The sequence below is a fragment of the Pithys albifrons genome, chromosome 17 (genome assembly GCF_047495875.1).
Source record: "Pithys albifrons albifrons isolate INPA30051 chromosome 17, PitAlb_v1, whole genome shotgun sequence".
NCBI lineage: Eukaryota > Metazoa > Chordata > Aves > Passeriformes > Thamnophilidae > Pithys > Pithys albifrons.
Genome location: NC_092474.1, coordinates 5,750,512 through 5,761,537, shown reverse-complemented (window position 1 = coordinate 5,761,537; position 11,026 = coordinate 5,750,512). Strand labels below are relative to the sequence as shown.

Genomic DNA, 11,026 nt, shown 5'->3' with positions numbered 1-11,026 from the left:
CCCAGGACACTGCTCAGAGCAGAAGGGAGAGCCCTGAGGCCTCTTGCCAAACTGGAGTGTGCACTCTCGCAGTGCTGATTCTCTCCCAGCTGAGGCAGCAGGACAGGGTGATCCCACAGCAGCAGGGCTTGGAAACATCAAGTATTTTTAGCAACCAAATGATCAATCTCTGCCTAAACATCTACCTGAGGGATGACAGCAGCCTCCTGCCCTGGAGCAGTGACTGTAAACCCTCCTTCCCCTCCCAAAGCAAAGAGGGGAGGCCGTGGGGTCCCCCCAGGTCTCTCTGAACACGCTGTAGCTCCCCCGGCAGATGCTCAGCCTGGCAGCCACCTGGCAGTGCCTCCATGTCACTCTGTGTGCACAGAGAGGGAGGGACAGTCCCGGATGTGAAGGATTTACAGCCCTGGCAGACGGTGGTTTAGGCAGCGCAGCCCAAGGCCGAGACTTGCCAGGCTCAGACGCAGCACAGGGAGGTTTGAGCCAAAGGCAGAGCCCCGAGGCCTGACTCCCCTGCCCAAAGGGGCTGCAGGGCAGGCTGGGGCATCCTCCCCTCCCCAACAGCTCACAGGCTTGGGATGGGTTTTCCTCCTGCCAGAGAAGGGAGGAAACACCAGCACTTTGCTGAATCTGTCCTGGGAAGCAGCAAAAGGCCAGTGGGGTGCACGAGGCTCAGAAGCCTGAGCTGGGCATGGCAGAACTGGGGGCCCATCACAAGAGCAGGCAGGAGCTGTGGCCAGGAAAATCCCCTTCCCAAGCTCTGCCCTCTCCCAAAGGCCACAGGGAGAGGCAACGCCGAGATTGCAGAGCCAGCTGCAGACTCACATCCTCACTGCTCCACCGCTCCCATCCACCGCTGTATTCCCGCCCAGTGACTTCAGGACAGACCTCACCCAGCAGCAATTAAACCACTTGCACCCCAGTTTAGGATTTAAGTCTCTCTGGCTAAATCTTCGTTTCATGCCTTGCAATTCGTTGTGTCTTTACCAGACACAGTCAGTTCATCTACTTCATAAAGGTGGAAGGAAGGAACACGCAAACCAGCCCTGCACTTCCAAGGGAAGAAGCGTCAGCTCATGTGCTGCCTCGCTGGCATTTTTAAGGTGTATTATTTACATGCTGGAAAGGAGCCAACCAAAACCTTTCTTAAGACATTTCTCCCTTGCTTACAGAACAAAGTCTGCTGCTTTGTGAAAATGAATAATTAAAGTCTGAGGTTTGGGCACCTTCACTTATTGCTGAGAACTTGGCATCATCACTTTTCCAGATTTAGGGAAAATGAGAACAAAAGTCAATATAAGATGATGTACAAACATAAGATTAGAGCAGTCTGTTTATCCCAAACTAACTCTTTGGATGAAGGAAAGGTATTTGCATGCTTTGCATAAAACATGAAGAAGTTGATACTTTCCAATCTTGATACAGTTTTTATAAACTCTCCTCCCTTTTTTAAGATCATTGCAATTAACATTCAGAGAATGTTGTGAATTTGCTCTTAACTACCAATAAAGGCAGTTTAATTAACCAGTGAGATGAACCAGGTTAAGTTCTGGGGATTCAAGGGGTTGGAAAGAAAAGCTGTTTGGTTCATGACAACATGACTTCTGCTGGTCTGGAGGATCCTAAAATGGAGTGACAAGGAGGATGTTCAATATATGCAGATGTGCTGCTGGAACGTGTTCCAGCATCTCTGGGGGCAAATTCCACAACACAAAAGAGGGGGGAAAAAGTCCCAACACAGTAGTTGGTTTAATTTATTTAACAATTAAAAAACCCCAAACAAACCCTCAGCTCAGAATTTAATTCTAGAACTCCGATCATAGGAGGCCCCTGAATGCACAACTGGAGAAACAGTTGGGAGAAAGTGGAAATGTTTCTAAGATTAAAGCTCAATAACTGAAAAGATAAAGGAAACAAAAACCTCAAATATTTTTCTCTGATACAGGCACCGTGTCACTGAAAGACATCAAGGATCCATTTCTCTCAGAAAAATGCATAATACACTAAAAATAGAGAATAAAGCCACAGAGCATCAACAGGATGATGGAACAAACTGATGACAAGACATGACATCCCCAATGCACACACACACCCTGGGAGGTTTGTATATACTCTATATGTATTTCAAAGTACACACAAACTGCCCATGTGGCAGGTTGAGAAAATAGGGTTACATCTTGGAAAGGGAAAAAAGGAAAAAAAAACCCCACAGAGTTATTTACATTCAATATTCAGTAGCCTTGAACACCTCTATATACATACAGACTCTTTATATGTACAGACTGTGCTGGAGCAGAGGGAAGTTATTCCAAATGCAAAAGGAAAATACAAATTCCCTGGATAATTCACTTGACAAGCGTTTACAGGTTGCAGAGATTTCTTCATTTACAAAGAAAATACCACACATGGAGCAGACAACTCGCATCTTCAGGGAACTTGAAGTCCTTACAAGAAGTGTGTGTTCCCAATGAACCACTGGAAAAAGTGGAAAACTTGCTGTGGGAGGTTACAATTGCATTTAATGTGTCAGACATAAGTATCAAACTAGTAAACAAGTCATAATTCAGTTGTGTCAAGAGACAGTTTAGAAAAGAAACCCCAAATTTGGGTTTCAGTTCTCAAGTCAGCTTAAATATGGACCTTCCCTTTCTGCAGCAGTTCCAGGACTCCCATGGTACAGAAGTTAATACCAGTTTCCAAGTGGCTTTGCCCCTGTTATCAGAGACATCTGCCCTTTGTAAGTTTTATACTCACTTCAGATGTACCAACATTTTGTACAAAGCAGATCAATACCCCACAAGCAGGAAACACAGAGACCATCCTTGCCTGGTAATTTATGTGATGTGACAATTGGTCTCCTCTCCTGCCCAGGAGGATGTTTGTCTCATGGCAGTGCTGCAAAGGGACACCACTCACTGTTCCTCACCCAGCCACTGCTATTTATACTCCTTTTCTCCCCAAGCTGTATCAGCACCTTGTGCAGGGAACAAACTGCCACCAAAACCCCCACCCCAACCACCTGAGAGGAATTTTCAAGAGAGAAAATGTTGCTGTAGCTTGAAGGCTGTTTTTTAATTTTTTTTTGCTGTTAACCTTTAAGATGTTTAACAGTCCCAAGCCATGGCTGTGTTAGTAAGTTGGGGGCAAAGCCAAGGCAGTGATGGTGGCAAGAAGCAGAGAGCAGGCAAAGGAGAGTAAGTTGAAGAATGGGAACAGTTCTTATGGATCCTGGAAGTGCTGTCAGTCTTTTTCCCCATCAAGGGACCTAAGTCTATGGGATGTTTAAGAGGCTGAAATACAACACTGTGGTTTGCTTATCAATACAGGGAATATCCAGTATTTGCTCATCCCAGCAACCAAAGTGAGCACACCAGGCTGAGAAGAGCACTTAGGAACTGAGTGTGTTTAAAATAATGATTTAAAAAGGTAAAAAAACCCCCAAACCCAAACCCTAAACAAATATCAGTAATTGTGAACCTGCCACTTCTAGAACCATGTCACTGAGGGTCAAGAACCTAAAATGCCATTATCTCAGATCCCAGAAGTTTTTACACAAAATACAAATTAAGAGCCAGAGCAGACCCCACCCAGTTTGGTTCCCTGTCTGCTGCCATTATAATCTGTCAACACACTCCTCAAAATCCCATCCCTGTTGCTGGAATGGATGCCAAATCCACACACTGGTGGGTACAGGGCACAGAGACATCCTCGCCCAGTGCTCCACAGTTTGCCAGGGCACCACCACCCCCCAGCACAGCACACCCCCCTTGCTCCCAGCACCTGCAACCCAGGGATTTACAGCTCAGGCTGGGAGCTGAGGGAAGGGGCACAGGCAGAGTTAACTGAGCCTCAAGGGAGACAATTCCATAAAGGAACACACTCCAGCCTCAGACTGGAGAGACAATTCCATAAGGGAACACACTCCAGCCTCAGGCTGTGGAATGCCTGCCCAGTCACACAGAAGCTCCCTCTGACCCCGGAGTGGCTCCCAGAGGTGCCCCACCTGCAGAGATCCTGCTCTGGCAGCTGAGCCTTCCTTAAAACACACACAGAGCTTTAAGCAGAGTTTAGTTCTTGCCTCATTAGCGAGTTCAGCTGAGAGATTTGGGCTGCAAGACAGAAGCCTGGTTAGAGCAGCCTGGAACATGCCAAGTCCTGTCAAATTCCAATTGTAGAGACTTGTTAGTTTTTTTGGAGTACAGTGATTGCCTAAACAAGACTCCACTTCTTGTTAGTACAATAACTTTTATTTGACATCTACAAGATCATTATCTTGTAGTTTTTTTTGGACAGGTTTATACAATCTCAATTTTTCAATAGTGCAACCTGTGCAAGCAAGAAATGACAAACATTGTCCTTCACTTTCTTATAAACATCTACTATTATAGGCAAAACAAAACTTACCCATATTATAGATAAGTGACTATTCACATTTGTACATTACAATTTCTTTTAAACAGCTCCAGATAAACTCTACAATGTCTTACAACATATTAAACAGTATTCAAGTTACTGGGTAACAGAAACAGCACATACAGCAGAACCCTCAAGTGTTTCCCATTCTCTAATTTACAGCTCAAGTAAGGTTTCATCTTACAAGTGACAAATTAAATTACGTTAATGAAGTAAAAAATAGAAGATTGTATGCGAGATGGAAGTGAATTTGCACTTAAGTTTCCATAACCACCTCGGATTAAGGAAATGCTTCAATTTAAGGAAAACAGGCATCCAGCCATCTTTGCAGTACACATTAGGAATACCATTAATACATTAAAAATGAACTAAGTTTAATTTAAGATGTTTATCACAAAAAGAACATGTTGTAGACGCAAATATATAACCCCCAGGAGAGAACCAGAAAAAATGCAACACCTGGGTATAAACACTATAAAAATGCAATAACCAATGCTGTACAACTAAGACTGTGTTTCTCTCCGAATTCCTGCCTCGTGTGTTCACCCTGTCCATGCCCGTTTCCAAAGACATGCACTGTCAAACAGAAACTGGGAAGGAACCTGAATGCATGATGTGCAATCTCAAGGTTTCATGCTTTTATAAACTCAAATTGAAGAGAAAAACCCAATAATATTTTCTATATATATACTCAGTACATGCATTCGAGATCTCCCACAGCAATGGCGTCGATGCACTGCATTAAACCCTGAGCACTGTATGACAAGAGAAAAATAAAGCCTGCTTGGGGATTTTCAAGCATTTCCAAACAAATTGTGGTTTGTAGCTTAAAAGGCCAAAAGTAAAAGCAAACAGGAAGCACTACAGAGAGCATAAGGAAAGACAGATGCACCACCATAAACAACTGCTGGCTTTCAGTTCTACCAACCTTTTTAGATCTCTTTATTCCCAAAGTATTTGAGAGCACACAACTGAACTGAAAAAAGTTATATTTCTTTGGAATCTGTCCCTGATTTTTATGCAAGTGATATGCTTTTACAGCCTTTTCCTCAAACACCAGAGTCAAACACCTGTAGCTTGCCCTCCTATGCGTTGCTGAGGTTGGTGATGCTCTGGGGGTGGTGCTGCTGCCAGATCTGCTGCTGCTGCACCGCCAGCTGCTGCGACTGGTCGGACGTCGACAGGAGGTTCACGAGGGGCGACACACAATTTGCAGGAATGATCAAACCTGAGAACAGCAGCAAGTCAGTTCTTTCATAAACAACCTGTTCATTAAAACCTCAGGCTTGGGATGCCACCATTTAATTTATGCAACAGTCAGTGAATGTTTCCTGTGTCAAGTCTAATCAGCACAGCCACAAGTTGTGCCTCTTGGAGGTTCAGGTCACTACATCCTTTCTCCTGCTTCATGACCTGAAAAAGTTGCCATTTTGCCCCAGTGATAAATTTTCTTCTTGTGTCACTCACTGCCACATGAAACCAGAAATCATCTATTTTCACTTCTCTGATCTATAACTTTCACCCCCAAGAAAGTTTAAACCTGGTTCCAACATCCTAGAAAACTGTTCCTAGAGGAGGAGGTGCCATGGTATTGCATATCCACAGGAAATCCAAGGAGCTGCCATGATATTGCATATCCACAAGAAATACACATTTACAAAATACAAAGTTCAGCCTCTGAGATCCCTGCTCTGAGGGCTTCACTGAGAGGTTTAGTGAGAAGAAATGACATTCTACACACTTCCAGTAGCCCCCAAAACTATGAAAACTATTATTCCAAGGGCCTACTATTCTCTTCCAAAGGTGGGGAAAAAAGTGGAGCCATTATGATTTCAATGCAGCTTGGCTGGAACAGGCCAAGAGTGATGTTTTTGTTGCCAGTAAATCAAAAGAACTGAGAGAATAAATATACCAAAGCCTGGCTGAAAAAAAATTAATTCTTTAACCTGCCTCAAAACAGTGTTTGTGTGTGTTGTTGAAATGCAATGTCAGCAGCTGCATTTCTGCCCCTCCCCAACAGACACCCTGTTGTCTTGGAAGCATCTTTGTACAGAAACCTGTTTGGGCTTTAAGTGACAACCTCCTTCCCCTGCAAGGTGGCTGTGGAGGAGCAGCAGGACACTCACCTACGATCCTCTGCCCATCCTCTGTCCTCAGGCGGACGATCTGCATCTTGACGTTGGTGCCGCTCACGGAGGCCAACACGCCCTCCACCTTCGTCCACACGCTGAGCACGGAGCCGCAGAGCACGTAGTAGGTGCGGCAGCGCAGCCCCACCTCGCACACCAGCCCCAGCCCTGCCTTCTTGCAATTGCCCCTCCTGCACACACAGAAAAAAAAGCTTTCAGAAGGATTCTGCAAACAAATATCTAATTTGAGATTTGAAGTTATTTAACACGTATTCAGAGTCAAGGGAGGACTGCAAGGCACAATAAGGGATGTCAGGGCTCTGATGGCAAAGCTTGGGAAGTGTTCTTCAAAAGCTTTGAGTCAAAGGTACCATCATCTGGGGCACCTCAGAGTGGGAGTATGTCAAACAAAGCTGGGATCTGATCAGGGCATTTCAGAAGCTCCAGTATCAATCTGAAACTTCCACCAGCTGTGCTGTTCCTCAGGAATTCAGCCACAGCTGAGTTCAGGTACACAACAGGCAGCAGAGAACAGCTGTTTCTCACATCCACCTCATCTCTACATGAAATATAAACATCCCCTCAAATAACATTTGAACTATCAGATGACAGTAATAGCTCAGATTAAGACACTTCCAGCACAGCCTGGGTCATTACACTTGTACTGAGTGTAATTTACACACGAGCATTCATCTCATACATCAGCGTTCAGGGCAAGTGCAAAGCTTTATGTTTTCATTCAAAATCTGGGTCATTTGACTGGTCATGGGACAAATTCTCTTTAGCAAGAAGGAAGATTTCACAAGAGTAACAGGAGAAGTGATGACCCAGCATGAGAGAGCAGTGGTGTGCACACAAACACTGACCAGTAGGCGTGGGTGCAGGTGTCTGCAGAGGAGTTGTACTGCTCCAACCAGTGTGGTAGAGCATCCTCAGAAGGGACCTGGAAGAGGGGGAATGAAGTAAACACATCAACACTTACAGAGAATAAAAGCCATTTGGTCATTGCTATGAGAGAGGAGAGAACACCAACACTGTGATGGTGCAGGGAGTTACAGCACCCACCGTGTAATTTCAAACTATTCATCCCAAAGGACAAGCAAAGTGCTCAACCACAGCAAAGCCTCAGAGCTCTTTCAGTATTCCACCTGAACTGAGTTGCCTCAAGTTTAAAACAAACAATTTTAATGGTTACCTTCTTATATTTCTTTTTCAGGTCTGCACATGTTTCTAGTTTGAGTTGTTTCCCAGTATTTGGTCTGTATATTAAAAAAAGCTTCTTTTTAGGATTCACTTCTTTTACTAGAATTGCTGTTTTCTTGTTATTTCTTATCTGGAAAAACAAAGACAAACCAAAAATTTCCTAGATTTAAATATGTTGACAGTATCTATCCTAAGTGATTCCACAGTTCTTCACAGAGTACTAAGAATGTGCAACAATACAACCAGGAATAATAAGACACCTTTAGAACACAGTGATCCACATTAACCTCACAGCTTTGCCTCCCAGTGAAAGCACTTGGTTTCCTGATGCAGGTTTAAATAAAAGCTATTATTTTGGGCTCATATTGCTATCAGAAAATATCCTGAGCAGCTAAAAAGGAGCACTTCAGACTCAGCTTTATAAACAGATATAAAATGAATTTGGAAGACGAAGTATTTTGCAAAACTGAACAGTAATTAGTTTGAACAGTAAATTTTTCATGCTAAACTTCCCTGAAGATAAACCAAGAGACAGAAGAAACTTACCTGTAGTGATAAATAAAACCCATCATCTGGACCTGTCTGTTCAGCCCAGAGCTTTGTTGCTTCATCCCAAGACATTCCTCTCTCCACACTGATCTACAAGAGAGCCAAGCAGAGGCATTGGAATGGGAACAGACCTCACAAACAGCTACACACACAGGAACTGAGCATGTTGTAAAAACCTTTTGTATGCAGGTTTTGTTGGTTCATACAGAGGTGCTACAGAATTAACTTACTGTGTACAGTTCCACATGTCCAGAGGTAGAATATCCAGGAGTTAAAAACTTCTTAACATCTGCCTTCCTTACTTTCTCATCCCCAGAGCCCAAGTCTGACAAGGAAAGCACAGAGTTATTCTGTTCCTCTGTTGTCACATGAGAACCAGAGCACTGAGAAGTGATTTACTCACCCAGGATGCCCATGTCGTATCTGCCATTCTTTTTAGCATTTTGAATAACTGCATTTAACGTGTCAGAGAAGTACTGGAACAAAGCATTCTGCTGATGGACTTCCATGCCCAGAATTCGATTCAGAAATTTTCCTATATTGTTATAATCTTTAAAAAAACCCAAAAGCATGTATTAGGTCAACAACGATTAAGTTTGGTAACAACAACCTCTCAATCAGTACTCAGTCTCAGACTACTTAAATCCATTCTTTCAGCAATGAAGAAAACATTAAGTTCTAAAAAGTGGCTTCTTTGAAGATGGTTACAAGTTCAGTCCTGTTGCCAGGAATCCACTGTCGTGACACATGATATTCCCAGCAGCATCCCAAGGACACACTGAACACCCCAGTACCTTTATCAAGTGTCAGGATCCCAGATCTGTCTTCCACGTTTATCAAGCCCACGCCAATCAATCCCTGACGAACATCTAGGAAGGAAAGAGAGGGAAGTTCAATCAGAGCTGCTTTGCCATCTAAAAATAGCCCAATGAAATAACAGCTTGTTTAGCAACAGGATCCCATTCCAAAACTGTGACACCCCTAAAATTCACTACTTGCAATTTCTACCTAATACATCAATAAGCAAGACAGAACTCTGCCTTCTGCCCCTCCAGGAAGCACAGCCAGGGAAAACCACCAGTGGCACCATGGATGAGAACCAGATATTACAATGGATAATGGGGAAATGAAGCTGAAGAACTGTATCTAACATTTTGGCCAAGCAGATATAGAACACTCCTTCTATTGAGAGTTCCAGATCTTGTTTCATACGTGAACTTCAACATTCAAGCAACGTGCACAGACTCTCCCTGGCTGTTATTCCCATCTGTGTCAGCTGATCAGTTTAAATAGTAACAATGTTTAGAGCTCTCGATTTATTTGCATTTTCTGCCTACTGGAGAAGGATCAAAAGGAAGCTACTGCAGCCAGTGAATTATCTTACCTTTGAAGAAGTCTCCAGGAAAATCAGGTGGAGGTGAGACCATCGGGGAGTCCAAGTTCACAATGGATTTCATAACAATCTCCAAGGCATTTCTGCCATACTGTGTAAGAAAAAGAAAGTTATTCTATCAATGTGATCCAGTGTTTGTGTCTCAGCCCCAAGCACACAGTCTAACAAGTACTAGTAATTCACAATCAAACATTTTTGTCTGCAATAGTAAAGGAAATGTTATTTACTGGCTACCTCAGAAAGAGGCCTCCCACCCAGAAAGTGACATAGTTAGAGATGAGAAATGAAAAAGACCTTTTGTGGAATAAGCACCACAGCACAAGTTTTCCAACAGAAACAGAACCATCACCTTGTTGTCAAAATTGAACCTGCTGAGGTCTCGAGTTTCTGTGGCCCTTCTGTCCCCATGGGTGAGGGCTCCCTGTTAAGACACAACATTGCCATTAAATAGAATTTCAAGAAAAAGAACTCGAAGTTGTATTTTCTCAAATGAAGGCTCAGAGCTCTTCAAACAATCTTACCAAACTCTCCAGTCTTTTTGCAACGATGGATGCAAATCTTTGCTCTCCTGCCAGTTCTGAAATGAGGAACACGTACTCTGGAGCAGTCACCTGGTTAGATCTGTGAGTTCTTCCTGGATAATTAAATAGAAGCACAAATGTTACATAAACTCATGGGAAATTTCTAATAAACTATGAATTGTGAAGAGAAAGGAAAAAAGGTACAACTTAATCCTGCTGAAAAAGAGTTCCTGCTGCATTACAGCCAACAGAAGGCAGCACGGAGGTGCTCTGCAGTTGTGGGAACTCTTGATACATGAATAAAACTCCAAAGGTGCAGCGTAGATTTGTTTGTGAGGTTTCTTTCAAAACTTTCAGGACAATTAGCTGTGATTGTAGATAAAGCTGATTCTGCTCATGGGCAAAGGAGACTGCAGGGGTCCTTAAGAGGTCACCTACTTAGTCTGACCTGCCCTGAGTCAGCAGTACATTCAGTCAGTACTACTGAGGTTGCCAGGGGAAGGAGGGATACAAGAAGAGGAATTTACCAAACTGCTGGATTGCCCTGTCTGCACTCCAAGGCAGCTCCAGGGTCATGTGAACTCTCCGCCGCTGGTTCTTGGCTCTCCGGTCTGCTTGCAACGATATCCCAGAGCTGGCGGCCTCCGAGATGATGGCAATGTTCTTGAACGCAGAAAAATAAACCCAAGATCAAGATTCAGCTTTCAGTTTCTAAGAAAAACTTCTCATTTTATAACATTACTGAACATGGGCCTGGAATAGTCTCACTGTTAGTGGGTCTTCCTATCGCAAGGAGGAGGGAGGGGAGAACAGGAGTG

At 43.6% G+C, this 11,026-nt stretch overlaps 1 protein-coding gene across 2 annotated transcripts in view; it reads right to left on the bottom strand.

Annotated features, from left to right (window-relative positions):
• Positions 1-1,724: 1,724 nt before the first annotated feature.
• SBNO1 (strawberry notch homolog 1) overlaps positions 1,725-11,026 on the bottom strand; it is a 32,718-nt gene continuing 23,416 nt past the window's right edge. The window contains exons 21-33 of one of the 2 annotated variants that reach the window (XR_011699231.1): positions 10,736-10,871; positions 10,209-10,321; positions 10,037-10,108; positions 9,679-9,778; positions 9,089-9,163; positions 8,698-8,844; positions 8,525-8,619; positions 8,292-8,384; positions 7,738-7,875; positions 7,409-7,485; positions 6,540-6,733; positions 3,929-5,641; positions 1,725-3,886 (exon numbers count right to left, since the gene is read on the bottom strand). Coding sequence is in view for 1 of the 2 variants with exons in the window: in XM_071571759.1 (XP_071427860.1) it covers positions 5,499-5,641; positions 6,540-6,733; positions 7,409-7,485; positions 7,738-7,875; positions 8,292-8,384; positions 8,525-8,619; positions 8,698-8,844; positions 9,089-9,163; positions 9,679-9,778; positions 10,037-10,108; positions 10,209-10,321; positions 10,736-10,871 (1,383 nt within the window). In the remaining variant the exon portion in view is untranslated. Of the gene's footprint in view, positions 5,642-6,539; positions 6,734-7,408; positions 7,486-7,737; positions 7,876-8,291; positions 8,385-8,524; positions 8,620-8,697; positions 8,845-9,088; positions 9,164-9,678; positions 9,779-10,036; positions 10,109-10,208; positions 10,322-10,735; positions 10,872-11,026 lie in introns of both variants that reach the window. The other variant, XM_071571759.1, reaches the window with a different exon arrangement.